General features: G+C 38.9%; 1 protein-coding gene across 1 annotated transcript in view; it reads left to right on the top strand.

Moving 5' to 3' along the window:
• MTNR1A (melatonin receptor 1A) overlaps positions 1-11,186 on the top strand; it is a 46,681-nt gene extending 35,495 nt beyond the window's left edge. Inside the window, exon 2 of the mRNA XM_006882263.1 lies at positions 10,318-11,186. Coding sequence (XP_006882325.1) covers positions 10,318-11,186 — 869 coding nt within the window. The remainder of the gene's footprint in view (positions 1-10,317) is intronic.
• The last annotated feature ends 4,407 nt before the right edge of the window (positions 11,187-15,593 follow it).

Here is a 15,593-nt window from a genome sequence, read left to right as displayed (position 1 = left end):
GATTCTGTGAGTGGAGTGGTGAGAATGAATGAATGTGTTTGAGACAGCGAGGTTGGCCCAGGATAGAACGGCATTTAAGGCTCTCATACATAGGGTCGCTATGAGTCGCAAACAACTTGATGGCACATAACAACAACAACAAGTAACTCTAGGTGAAGATTCTTCTTTGTTTCTTCTAGGTTCTAGTAGCTGTTGGCATTCCTTGATGTTTCTGACCTTGTAGATAATCTGTCTATATATCTGTGCTCCTTTTTAAAGATACTACTTAGAAGGTATTAAGTTTAGGATCTCTTTTATTTCAAGTTTACCTTATTTACATATCAAAACCTCCATTTCTAAAGAGCTTTTTCATATTCAGACAGAGGGTTGAAACTCAGCACATGCATCCAGTTAACGGAAACAAGTTAATTCATTACAATCGTTCTAGGTAACTGGAACAAGTTACCTCATTACAATAGTCTATAATTGAAACACTTGCCTGTTGTTATTATGTGCTGTTGAGTCATCTGTGATTCATGGTGACCCTATGTACAACAGCTCTGAACCCTGCTCTGTCCTGTGCCAACTTTACTGTCTCCGACACACCTATCCTCATTACCTCAGTCACTGTATCAATCCATCTCATCAATTGTCTTCCTCTCTTTCTCCGTCCTTCCACCCTCCCAAGCATGATGTCCCTCTCCAAGGACTGGTCCCTCCTTGCAACATGCCCAAAGTATGTCAGACCAAGCCTCAGATACTGGCATTAAAGCTTAACTATTAGCATATTAGATTTTAAAGGAATAGAAGAGATAAAGAGATAAGAATGGTTATATCACAAATTATTTATGTCAAAATAAAGAAATGTCTATAACTATGCCAGTCTTCTTCTCTGCAGGTTGCCGTACGTCATAATGCTCATTCTTTTGCTCTTCACTTCTCATGATTCCTGATTTATGATGGTGACTGAGACCTTATTTCTGAAGATGAGGAACATTAGCATTCCTGCCTGTATTGTTTAGTTTTCCATTGGTTTAATCATAGGGTGTGGGAATATGAGGTACTCCAGAGAGGTTCTTGCATTCCACACAGACACCTTCTTGCCCTCATTGTGTGATAACATTCCAATTCCCTTTCTTTAGCAAGTATTAATCACCACAGCAGGTACAATGAACTACTTCACCCCCTCTATTAACTCACTGAAATGATAACAAAATTGCCAGCTAACACTCTCAACTTTCAGTATAAGGAACCATTGTGTTGTCCCTGGTAGAAGCACCACTCCTTTGGAAACTCAGAACTTAGAGACAATCAAATGTAAAGTTTGAGTGATAGGAAGCAAACAATTTGCTAAATGATTGTTGTTGTTGTTAAGTGCTGTTGAGTCGCAGGCAATTCATAGCGACCCTGTGAAGGAGAGTCCTCGACTCTTGGGTGCCTTTCATCCTCTCTCCAGGTTCATAGGGTTTCCAGAGGCAAGATATTATGGAAGTGGATGCCACTCCTCCTTCCAATGCTAGATGATTACTAGGATAAAAAGAAAAACTCTTCATTTTTACTACTTAATTTTCCAGTCCATGAATTATGGATATGAGATAAATAGCACTATATGTTAATCACTGGTTTAGAGATATACATTGCCCTAGGGCTACCCAGATGACCACTTTGCTGGTCCTAAAATATAACCTTTAAAAGCCATTCTAACACTTTTTGAATTCAGATGCTTTAGGTTGCGATACATGATATACCAGCCAGTGAATGCGATACCATGAGTACACGACCACATTTTATTTACTGTAAAATGAATTTCTTGGTCAGAAGCAATGCAATGAATAGTACCACAATGATAGAAGGAGCATCCTGGAAATCCCAAACCACTGTTTTCTGAATAAAAATTATGGATTGAAGAGGAAAATCTATATTCAGAGTTTCTACTCTGTTGTTATGTGCTATCCAGCTGCCTATGACTCATTACAACTCTATGTACAACAGCTCTGAACTCTTCCCTGTTCTGAACCAATTTCACTGATTCCAACATACCAACCGCCTTGCCCCAATTACTGTATCAATCCATCTCATCTGGGGCCTTCCTCTCCTGCACCATACCTCACCCTTTCCAGGATGATTCCTTCTTCAAGGATCAGTCCCTCCTTGCCACATGCCCAAAGTATGTGAGATGGAGCTTCCAAATCCAAGCTTTCAAGGAGAAAATTGGTTTCAGCCTCTCCAAGACAGACCTGTTTATTTTCTTGGTGGTACATGGTATGTTCAAGACTCTGCTCTAGTTCCAAAACTCAAAGAAATCATCAATTCTTCTGTCATCCTTATTCATTGTCCAGCTCCCTGATGCATAGCAAGCAATTGTGAAGACCATGTCCTAGATCAGGTACACCTTAGTCTCTAGATTGACATCCTTGCTCTTTTATACTCTAGAGAGGTCCTTAACAACAGATTTTCCCAGTGCAATTAGTCTTTTGATTTTGTGACTGTTGTTGCCAACAGTGTTGTTTGTGGAAGTAAGCAAGCTGTAATTGTTAACAACTTTGTTCTCTCTCTTGATGCTGCCAATTGGCCCAGTGATGAGACTCTTTGTCATCTTGACAGTGAGCTTCAATTCATATTAAAACCTACACCCCTTGACCTTCTGCAGCAAATGCGTCAGGTCCTTCTCAGTTTCATCAAGCAAGGTTGTGTCATCTGAATGTTGATGAGATTTCCTCCAATGCTGATGACACATTCTCCTCATAAAGCCCTACCTCCCAAATTTTCTGCTCTGTATATAGGTTGAAAAGGTATGGAGATAGGACACATCCCTGATTCACTTTCCCTGATTTTGAACCATGCAGTGTTTCCTTTCTCTGTTCTTAGCACTGCTTCTTGGTCCAAGTATAGCTTTCACATAAGCACAGTCAGGTGTTTTGGGATTCCTGTTCTCCTCAAGGACAACCACAATTTGTTGTGATCCACATAGGCAATGAAACACAGATAGATATTCCTCTAGTGCTTTTTGCTTTCTCCCAAAATACATCTGACATTGGCAATAATGTTTCTAATGCCATGATCTCTTTTAAACCCAGCTTGTGTTTCTGGTAGTTCTCTATTAACTCACTGCTCCAGGCATTTTTGAATAATGTTCAGCTGGATTTTGCTTGCATGTGATATTATGCTAGTGAGAAAAAAATATTGCCCCTTTAAATGTTGGAAGCAGTCCTGTATAATCAAGCTGCCACCTGATTTTTATGGAAGTACCATATTAGTCCTTCTGTTGGCAAATTGGACACTCACAGTGAAACATTGACTATCATATATCAGGATTTTGAATAAATGATGATTTTCTATGTTTATTGCCTAAATAGAAGAAAACTAGACATGGAGTTCTAAAACCATAAGTATCTCTCTGAAAGGGCCAGAGGGAGTAAGAATAGCCCAGCCTCTCACTACCATAGAGCAGAAAGCAGATGAAAAGCTGCACCCCAGCCCCATGGTGCCCCTAGAGCCACACCAAAAGCAAGAGGTTCATTTATCCATTGTTGACGCACAGAATCACAGTTGTGGTACAAACAATGGGGTACTTTCCTTAGGGAAGAAAGTTGGAAATTGAGGGAGGCAAAGAAGATTTCACAATCTAAGTCTAAGTTTAGTCCAGCAGTCCCAAACCAGGTTCCCAGTAAGACACAATTTCTGTAAGCTCAGGACAGCTTCTCAGTTAGCCCACACTTTTCCAGGTACAGTTTGGCAGCCCAAACCCAGCTCTGGTTTCCTCAATCAACCAGCCAGTTTTGCCTCCAGGCAAACAAGCATCCAGCAAGTTATGTCAGCTTCTTAAAGCATCTGGTAAGAACAAGAAACACCTTTAACTGTGGCCTTTATCTCAGGGCTTCTGTTCTTACACCTTGCCACAGTTTCTCCACAGCAATGCCACAGTTTCTCCAAGGTCTTGCCATCACCAGGGTCTTGCCAACAATGTCTGCTCCAGTCTCCCTCAAGTCTTGCCCTCAAATGTCTTGCTTGCCTCAAGTCTTATTGCCTTGGGTGTGTAAACACACCCTTTTCTCTTATTCTAATTCTGTATTGTCAGCTGGAGGGGCCTCTGGCTTCTGGAAAAGAGGCCGGGATGGAATGCTCGGGCACTTTTGGCTTTCTTTTTGCCATGAGTGGGTGTCAGCAGAGTAGGCTTACCAGATGAACTGGGGGTCCCTGGCCCAGAGGTTGCCAGCACTTGGGCATGCTGGAATGATAAAATATTGAAGGGCCGGAGTGCCCTTTTTCATTGTCTTTCATTGTTTTGTTCGAACATTCTTCTAGGTCCTATAGCCCTGGTGTGTCTACTTGTGTATAGAGGTAACTTGTGGTTTCTTTGAACCTGAACACTGATGTGTCAAATGTGTTACTGGTTACCAATGGCAGGCGGTGTTTGGTGGTGCTCCCTGATTAAAACAAGCTTGGAAGCAGGAGTGGCATCCACTTCCGTAATAGCTTGCCTCTGGAAACCCTATGAACCTGGAGAAAGGATGAAAGTCACACAAGTGTTGAGGGCTTTCATTCATAGGGTCGCTATGAGTCACCTATGACTCACAGAACTTAACAACAACAACAAAAGTTCTATACCAGGTAATGATTTGTAAGAGGAAGCCAATTTGTAAGATCTTATGTTTGCAGTTAAGGTAGATGGAGACCGGAGAGGGCTAACTAATAGCTAAAAAAGCCAACTTTTAGGCAAACACCACATTAATATATTGCCCTGAATTTAATTAATCCAAAATACATGTATGCAATGATATATTGTGAAATTAAGTAATGAACTCCCAAGATCAAAAAACCCCCAAAATACTGTAAAAGGGTTAAAGAACGAAACTCACTTGATCCCCTTTAAATCCATTCCAGCTCTGATTTATGCAAAAGAAGTTTCTCTAGGGTGTGGCCTATAACACTTTCATCTCACTGAAGAGAAAAGGAGAGGCATGGTAACCGTGAAGGAAGACTTCTGTACCAACAAGAAAATCATGGCCAAAGGTGGCGTGTGTCCTTTTGTATTCTAGTCTGTATCTGAGGAATCTGCTCCTTGGCACAGGTCTTTATGTAAGCAAGCTCCTTGACATCAGGGAAGTCCAAGACACTTGGAGATTTCCAAGGAATTCCAGGCCTGCAGAAGGAAACAGAGAGAGGAGCTCACCTAGAGCTGGAATCCCAAGATTGGACTTCTGGTATCCTAAACTGTAAGAGCATACATTTCTGTTTGTTGAAGCCATTCACTAGTGATAGCTCTGTTATAGCAATGTGGTGTTGTTGTTGTGTACCCTAGAGTCAGAACCGACCCATAGCTGACCCTCCAGAGGGTTTTCAGAGGCAGTTAATCTCATGAGAGGAGATTGTCCATCCTTTTCCTATGGAGTAGCTGGTGGCCTAGAACTACATGCCTGTGGGATTGCAGGGTAGTGTCTTGTCACTAGGCCACCAATATTCTCTGGAGTTATTCAGAGTTGAGAATGGACTAGATGTGGATATGATGTGGATGGTTAAGATTAGAATCCCTTGGTGGTGGTGGTTGTTATTTGCTGTAGAGTCACTTGCGACTCATAGCGACCCTATGTACAACATCGCTAAACCCTGCTCTGTCCTGTGCCAGTCGCACCATCTTCGAAACACCCGTCCTGATTACCCCTGTCACTGAATCAATCCACCTAATTAAGGGTCTTCCTCTCCTGCGCTGTCCCTCTACCCTCCCAAGCATGACGTCCCTTTCCAAGGACTGGTCCCTCCTTGCAACATGTCCAAAATATATCAGACAAAGCTTCAGAATCCTTGTCTCCAAAGAGCAGCCTGGTTTAACCCTCTCCAGGATGAACCTGTTCATTCTCTTAGCAGTCCATAGTATATTCATTACTCTTCTCCAACACCTCATTGCAAAGGTACAAATGGTTAATATACTAGATAGCTAACTGAAAAGTTGAAGGTTGGAGTCTAGCCAGGGACACCTCAGAAGAAAGACCACATGATTTACTTCAGAAAAATGAGGCATTGGAAACCATATTGGGCCCCATCTACTCTGATGTGCATGCTGTCACCATGGATGGGTCACAGTTGACTCACTGGTCACAGTTATGATTATATTACTCGGTTACTCTTTTATGATGACATTTTCAAATGGGGAAAAATGTTCTTATTTGTCAGTGACCATGAAGGACACACACACATCCCACATAATGGCCACAAGTAGATGTCCTAAAGCTTTGGTCTGCTCTAATTGCCACATTTGTATGGTGTCTATTGCTTAATTTTTTTCTCCTCAAACACTTGTAAAATAAGTCCAAAGAAAATTAAGATAATGACTTAATTAACATAATGGTTTGAATATTTGCTATTGATCAATTGCTGTTTAAAAATAGAGCAGAGGAAAATCTATGACATCACATGTACTTTTGCTTTAAGGCTTAAAAAAGAAATCTGTATTATTCAAGTCATCATAGAAATTAGCTGATTCAATAGCAATTTAATTTGTAGCTGAATTTCATATTTCATATATTAAAAATACTACACATCTTGAATTAAAATTTCTAAAGTGTGCCAACTCTGTAATTTAAGTATTTTGTTGACAACTGACATGGATCCATGTCAATAGTATTTCAAATTAGCTTAATGTAAACAATTTGTAAAGATTTTTTTGGTAATGTTGTTGTTGTTGTTGTTGTTAGGTGCCATTGAATCAGCCATGACTCATAGAGACCCTATGAACAAAAGATCTGAAACCAGACCTGTCTTGTGCCATCCACACACTTCCTGACATACAAGAGCCCATTGTATCAGTCACCATGTTAATCCATCTGGTTGAGGGTCTTCCTCTCCTTCGCCTACCCTCCATCCTTCCCAATATCATGTCCCTCTCCAAGGAATAGCACTTCCTAGCAAGATGTCCATAGTATGTTAGGCAAAGCTTTATCATTCTTCTCTCTGCCTGCACCCTCTCCAAGACATATCTGTTTGTTCTCTTGGTCATCCATGGAATGTTCAGTGCTCTTCACCAACAACACAGCTCAAAGACATCAATTCCTTTTCTGTCATCCTCATTCATTATCCAGTTCTTGGATACATAGCTAGTAATTGGGAAGACCATGGCCTGAATCAGGCGCACCTCAGTCCTCAAACTGACATCATTACTCCTGTATAATTTGGAAAGGTCTCTAACTGCACATTTCCCCATTTCAATGCATCTCCTTATTTCCTGACTGCTTGTATCAAGTGTGTTAATTGTGGATCTAAGCAAGATGAAGCTATTGGCAGTTTCCATCTCCTTTCCATCCATCATTCACAGCCTATTGGTCCAGTGGTAAGAATCTTTGTTTTCTTGATATTGAGACACAATCCATACTGGGTGCTGCATTCCTTGATCTTCTGCAACAAGTGCAAGGAAGGTTGTGTCATCTGCATAATGCAAGTTATTGATGAGTCTCCTTCCAATTCTGATGCCACACTCCTCTTTACAGAGTCCAGCTTCTCAAATAATTTGCTCAGCATATAGATTGAACTGGTATGGAAAAAGAATACATTCCTGATACACTCTCTTCCCAGTTCCAAACTATGCAGCACTCCCCAGCTCTGTTTGCACAACAGCCTCCTGGTCCAGGTATAGGTTCCTCATGAGCACAATCAAGTGCTCTAGGACTCCCATTCTTCTCAATGTCAGGCACAACTTGTCATGATCCACACAATCAAATGCCTGTGAATACACAGTCACTGTACAAGAAAGAATTGATTAACCCTGAAGAATTTCAGGAAGTACCATATGAACAGGAGCCACTGGTAATGAAAGAAGATGTGGAAGGTGCATTGAAGGCATTGGCAAAAAAAATAAGGCCCCAGGAATCGATGGTATACCAATTGACTTGTTTCAATTAACAGATGCAGTCCTGAATGCATTCACTAGTCTATGCAAGGAAATTTGGAGGACAGCTGTCTGGCCAGCAGATTGGAATAGGTCTGTATTTGTTCCTAGTCCCAAGAAGGGTGATCCAACTGAATGTGGAAATTATCCAACAATATCATTGATATCACATGCAAGCAAAATATTGCTGAAGATCATTCAAAAACAGCTGGAACAGTAAACAGATAGGGAGTTGCCAGCTGTTCACGCCAGATTTAGAAGAGGCCATGGCACCAGGGATATCATTGCTGATGTCAGATGGATCCTGGTTGAAAGTAAGGAATACCAGAAGAATATATGTGCTTTATTGACTATGCAATGGTGGGGGTGTTTTTTGGTAATAATTTATGGGAAAATTTTTTAAATGACAAAATTCTGCTTTTCTTCAGTTAATCTTTCTATTTTACTTCACTTCTTTGAAATATTTTTAAAAATAAAGTTGATAAAATACTAACTTCAAATTCAAAGGCATTTTATTTCAAATGTGGCAGGTGACAATTTGATTTAGCTCTTCACATTTTTAACTAAGCAAGAGGCTTTGCCCATCCTGAAGGTTATAAATACGAGGATAACACACTCTTAGGGTTCTAGAAATGTAGGGAAGGTAAGTTAACAAGTAAAAGTATATTGTTTTGTCTGGGTGTTGTCCAGTCAATTCCAATTCATATGACAGTGTAGATCAACCCCATCAAGTTACCTTGACATCAGTCTTTATAGCTGCAGATCACCTGTATTTCTCTGGAAGAGCTCTGAGTGGATTCAAAACATCAACCTTTTGGTGGCAGTGGAGCACCTAACTATTGGACTACCAGAACTTAAATGCATAGGAGGCAAAAAATCAAACAAACAAAGAAAAAAAACAAGAAAAACAATCAAAAGCCAAACCAAACAAACAAAACATCACAAAAAACCAACAACAACCAAAAAACTTTTCACCTCTGCATGGACTACTCTTGCTTTATCTCTATAGTTCACTCTCTTTGCTGCTTCTTATTACCATTGTATCTTTTCTGGTCTGTTATACTTTTATTTTTCTAAGTTCTAGAGTCACAGAAGCCATGTCTATTCATTCTTTTTTACCCAATGCCTAATATAAACATTTAATATATTTGTATTGAATTTCTTTTATTGCAATTTATTCTATGTAAAATACATGGAATTCATGTATATGGTACACAACTATGTATTATCTATCTGTCTATCATCTATCTATCTATCTATCATCTGTCTACACACACACACACACACATATATATATATATATTCAGAACCTTTGCAGATACTGCTTAGGACTTGACATGCATTGCCTCAGTTAATCCTCCCACAACACTCTGAAGAGACAATATCTTCATTTTGTAAAGGGGGATATGAAGTTTGGTGAAATGAAATAACTTGTCCCTGTTAGCTAGTAAGGAGTGAATATGATACTCACATTCAGATGATGTCAAGCCAATATTCTCACTTAGACAGCTGATGACAGAGGTGATTTTCTCTCACTTTATATGTTATTAACAGAATCTGTTTCTCTCTAAGTACAGAAGCTATAGATACCTTTGAAAAAATGTTGAAGAATAAATCAGGTAGAAGATTTTGAGACTTAGAGATTGGTTTCCTTTCTTGAAAAGAATAAAACTTAAGTATTAAAAATAAGATTGAGGGATATATGAATGGATATTCTTGTCATTACAGAAGTCCAGAGTGAAGGCTACATAGTGGAGTGGACTTGACAGTGAAGAGGGGGTTGCATAACAATGAAAGAGTTTTTCTTTATTTTCATGGAGTAGAGTGAATTGGGGGGAGGAAGTGAGGAGGGAGAAAAGTTCAACAATGAACGGCTGGAAACCCTCAGTCTCTGTAAACTTTCATTAAAGTTAATTTTTTAAAAAAATAATAAAACTTGAGATTTCTCAGGTAATGTACAAAAGTGTAGAAAAAACTATATAAGTATATTGAGAAATCCATGAGTGTAATGGGCCACTAACAGAATATTGGCGGTTCAAGTCTACCCAGAGTTGTCTCAGAAAAAAAGCCTAGTGATTGACTCCAGAAAAGTCCGTCAAGAACTGTGGAGTAGTTCTGTTCTGACCTGCAGAAGGTCACCATGAGTTAGATTTGACTTACAGGTAAAACAGTACTGGTACTGGTAAGCATATTGAACTCTGGGGACTTCAAAATAGAAGACAAACCAAATGGTTTAGAAAAAACCCAGTTTTGAATATAGACTATGCCTTGTTGTGGGGACATGGGAATTTGATTGATTATTTGACAAGGACAACACATCTTGTGAAGATGATGCCATGTTATATGTAAGGTGGCAGCGGTTGTGGAAACAGCTCTTTCTTTAATAATTGTTAAAGAAACCCAGTGTATCTCACATCAAGCCAGCACTAACGCTTGTTTTACAAACCTTTCTCTTTTAGGAAATATATTTGTGGTGAGCCTAGCAGTTGCAGACCTGGTGGTGGCCATTTATCCATACCCTCTGGTGCTGACATCGATATTTAACAATGGATGGAACCTGGGATACCTGCATTGCCAAATCAGTGGTTTCTTCATGGGCTTAAGTGTCATTGGTTCAATATTTAACATCACTGGGATTGCCATTAATCGCTACTGTTACATCTGCCACAGACTCAAATACGACAAGTTGTACAGTAACAAGAATTCCCTCTGCTATGTGTTCCTGATATGGATGTTGACACTGGTGGCAATCATGCCCAACTTGCACATTGGGACGCTCCAGTATGACTCACGGATCTATTCCTGTACATTCGCACAGTCTGTCAGTTCAGCCTACACAATAGCTGTGGTGGTTTTCCACTTCATAGTCCCTATGATCATTGTCATCTTCTGTTACCTAAGAATATGGATTCTGGTGCTGCAGGTCAGGCGGAGGGTGAAACCTGACAACAAGCCCAAACTGAAACCACAGGACTTCAGGAATTTTGTTACCATGTTTGTGGTTTTTGTGCTGTTTGCCATTTGCTGGGCTCCTCTAAACTTTATTGGTCTTGCGGTAGCCTCAGACCCTGCCAAAATGGTACCCAGAATCCCAGAGTGGCTGTTTGTGTCCAGTTACTATATGGCTTATTTCAACAGCTGCCTCAATGCAATTATATATGGATTACTGAACCAAAACTTCAGGAAGGAATACAGACGAATTATTGTCTCACTGTGCACTACCAAGATGTTCCTTGTTAATAGCTCTAATGATGTAGCAGACAGAATTAAATGTAAACCCTCTCCGTTAGTGGCCAACAATAACCTAATAAAAGTGGAATCAGTTTAAAAAAGCAAATCGTTACTTGTAAGATATTAATGTGACTCAAGGCCTCACTAATCTACATGATTGCTTGTCTTTTGATGTATATATAAAAAAGAAAGTGGTTAAGGAAACTTCCAACTCTTAAGAGGTTGCCTCTTCAGTTTTTTAATTACTGTATTGTCCGTTTTGGGAGCCAATCTCTTAATTCTGGTTTTCAAGAGAAATTCAGGACATGCAAAGAGACTTGTGTGTTAATTGAAGCATGGATGTTTCAAGTACAGTATGCAGATAATTTTATAGTAAAATGGAATGTTTCCAAGTGGAGTAAGACTATAAACTTTGATTGCGAGTACTATCAAGTAGGTGACTGGCTTTGCTTTTTAAGTCTTTTTTCTTGTTTAAACCTCTTGTATGTTTCTAGTAGGAAGGAAAAGGGTATACTTTATTTATAAACAAGATAATAGAAGTAAAGTAAACAAGTAGGATGAATGACTCTTATTACAGAATGAAAAGTTGAAATTAAATCTACAGATAACATGGTCAGTTGCAACCACAGAACCACCATAAACTCAGCTCTTTTATTGGCTGAAGCAGGAGTGGCATCCACTTCCTAAACAACATGCCTCCGGAAACCCTATGAACTTTGATAAATGTCGATAGTTGTAGGTTTCAAGCCTTTTGTTCATAGGGTTGCTATGGGTCTTGCTCAACTCGAAGGCAATCAACAACAACAACAGTTATGATCATAAACCTTTGTTGTATCATTCTAAAAGTTCCATGATCAACATAATTTGCTCTTTTACAGAAACCAGTTTACTTTATTTTAAAGCAATAGCTAGCTATAAAATTCAATTAGACTTTATTATACATTTACCTTATTATTTTTAGTGTGATGTCATTGACAAGCTACTTGGCAAAAGACTTCTCTAGTAATCCACTCATTTGTCTAAACTATTCAGGTAAAAATAACAAAAGATTGAATACTTGGGGACTTGCATGAAGTGCTTATTTTGCCCTGAATTGATAATCTAGTTGATTAATTAAATAGCTAAACCAGATTTTTTTTAAAAATTAGAAGTTCCAAAATAACGTTCTTCTATAATTTATTAATCACATAAATGATACTGAAAGTCTGAAAGGGGAAAAAAAGTGCAACATTACAGTGATTTCATAAGCTATGTCTCCTGTTTAACACAAGTAGCTTCTTTAGAATACTATGAAGTTTGTTACATCAGAGAGCATTGCAGAATTCAATATAGTCATGCTTTTCTGTGTTCTCAAGGTCTATAAAACTATTACACTGGAAGAAGTTGGTGGGTTGCAACTTCATATGCATAAGATACCAGGTTTCCTGGGAATATGTGCTTATCCATATTAAAGTAACAGTCTCAGATAACAGTTGTATTATTTTCTTGCACTTGAGGGAGCTCTTGTGACCCCATGTCAAAAAACTGTACTGCAATTGTGAAGGCACGCAGTTCAAGTACCAGCTGGTCCGTGGGAGAAGGATGGACAATCTTCTCTCGTGTGATCAACTGCCTCTGAAAACCCGCCTGAGGGTCAGCAATGGTTCGGTTCTGACATGATGGCACACAACAAGATGAATCTTTAGACATATTTGAGAAACATCAAGAGTCACCTGAAATCGACCTAGAATCACCTATTTTATTGCTCCTCAGAAGATTCTTGGAATATTTTGGGAAGCACATTTTGGTTTGTGATGTGGTATAGTATAGTGTATGTGTATGTATGTGTGTGTTGTGTGTATGTGTGTGGTGTAGTATGGATGTGTGTGATTTATCTCTTAAACCTTACCCACCCAGTTACACATCAAAGTTCTAGTTATGCTGTTGTTATGTGTCACTGAGTTGCCTGAGACTCATAGCAACCCTACTAACAAGAGCTCTGAACCCTGCCCTATTCTGTACCAATCTCACTTTCCGATACACCTACCCCATTAGTCCAGTTCTGTGTCAATTCATATAGTCTGGGGTCTTTCTCTCCTTTCTTGTCTCTTCACCCTTTCAAGCATGATGCCCTTCTCCAAGGACTGGTCCTTTCTGTCCATGTGCCCCAAAAGATGGAGCTTCAAAATTCTTGCCTCCAAGGAGCACCTTTCCAAGACACACCTGTTTGTTTAGTGGTCCATCATAAATGCAATACTCTTTCCAGCAGCATGACTCAAAAGCATAGATTCTTGTGTCATCTTTAGTCATTGTCCAGCAAGTAATTACAAAAACCGTGGCCTGAATTGGCACACCTTAGTCTCCAGACCGACAATGTTGGTCTTCAGGACTCTAGAGAGGTCCCTGAAAGCAGATTTCCCCAATGCAGTTTGTCTTTTGAATTCCTGACTCCTGGTACTAAGAGTGTTGATTGTGGAAGTGAGCAAGCTGACATTGTTAACAACTTCAATCTCTTCTCAATTTTAAAAAGAATAGTTTTCAGTTATTGCTCCAATTTAATGTCATTGAGGATTTTTCAGTTAAGTAAAAATTTTACATAATTGAGTTTTTAAAAACTTTACCATGTTAAATGGAATACTTTTTTGCAATGTATTACACTCTTATTGATAGTTGGGATAAATTAGTATGCTGAAGTAATATATTTATATGCTCATTATAGAATTTTACTTCTTGATTTATATACAATATTTATTGGAATCATATCCGAACCAAAATACTTCCTAGAAACAATGACCTTTAAAAACTCTGCTAGGAAAATTTCTCTCACCCGAAAATCAGGACCTTAAGTCTGAGATGATTTCCCCTCCCTCACAATTATCAGAATACTAAAAATAAAAAAAGAAAAACCAACAAAAGCCAAAGAAATAACAAGACCAATCTTCAATTTTTTGCTGTCATATCAGAACAATTGATAGCCTGTCAGAGAGTTTTTGGAGGCTGTGAATAGCACAACAGGAAACTGTCCATATTTCTCCCACCATCAGGATACTAGCAAATCAAAATATTGCCAATGAAAAAGCTGCTCATAAAGATGAAAGAAAAAGACCCAGATTTCTTCTAGTAGAACCCCATTGTGGCGCTTGTAAAAGTTCTAAGGATGTCACTGGTTTCGTCTTTGTGATGTTCCTTAATAAGAAGTGCTTAGCTAATGTATGTATTTTTTCTGCTGTAAACCTCAAATATACCATAAGTTGTGTCTGGTATTTCCATTGTACAAGTTATTAGGTATCTTATTTTGAAGAGAAACTCTTTCACAATCACTCTCTTATTCTTTAACAAATAGTACAATGTCATGCGTCCGGTATTTCCATTGTACAAGTTATTAGGTATCTTATTTTGAAGAGAAACTCTTTCACAATCACTCTCTTATTCTTTAACAAATAGTACAATGTCATGCAACTTAGCTGAATAGGACAATCCAATAACTAACTGTATGGAATCACTTGAAGAGAGATATACTTCCTTTTTGAAAGGAAGAAACTGCCTGATAAACTCTGCTTGGTAATGCTAATGGGCAATAAATGTTTGCTAACATAATTTCTTTAATCTGTTGTTGTTGTTATGTGCCATTGAGTTGCTTGTGACTCATAGCAACCATATGTACAAGAGCCCTAAATGCTGTTCTATCCTGTGCCAATTTCTGACACACTCACTCCCACCACCCCAATCACAGAATCGATCCATCTCATTGAAGGTCTTCCTCTCCTGCGTTGTCACTCCACTCTCCCAAACATGATGACCCTCTCCAATGACTACCTTGCACTATGCCCAAAGTATGTCAGACGAAGCTTCAGAATCCTTGACTCTAAGGAACGTTCCAGTTTCACCCTCCAGGACAAACCTGTTTGCTTTCCTAGCAGTCAATGGTATATTCAGCTCTTCTCCAGCATCACAGCTCAAAGGCATCAATTCTCTTTCTATCATCCCTAGTCACTGGCCAACTCTCTGTCTGATGCATAGCACATAATTGTGAAGACTATATAATCTGTTAGAATGACTTATTTACCTACTTGAGTAACTTTTGCTAGTATTCTCTCGGAGAATCTGAGACTTGGGGCAGTAGTATGAGAACTGAGACTTGGAACAGACAAAGTCAATCCCAAACCATATGATTTTAAATAAGGACAGTAACACATCTATGTAATTATCTTTTCTAAAATCAATTGCTGTGATCATGTACAATTGCTATCTTTATGTAATATAAATGCATCCATTATTACCCAGTTGGGGGTACACAGACAGAAGAATTTGACCTTTTAAACTTTTATAAACCATTTGAATGTTGCATCTGGAGTGTTTGTCTAAATTATATTCTCGTATGGAAAATTCAAATGATGTGGCTGATCTTTTTTTGCCTCTAGTGAATGCCATTTCTAAAATGTATTTATTTGACCTATTGGAACAAATTAATTTAAAGTAGATTGCAAATGCCACATATATGTTGTTATGTGCCGTCAAGTCGTTT

Source organism: Elephantulus edwardii, unplaced genomic scaffold, assembly GCF_000299155.1.
Source record: "Elephantulus edwardii isolate Elephantulus edwardi_28Jun2011 unplaced genomic scaffold, EleEdw1.0 scaffold00018, whole genome shotgun sequence".
Taxonomy (NCBI): Eukaryota; Metazoa; Chordata; class Mammalia; order Macroscelidea; family Macroscelididae; genus Elephantulus; species Elephantulus edwardii.
This window is presented reverse-complemented; position numbering and strand designations above follow the sequence as displayed.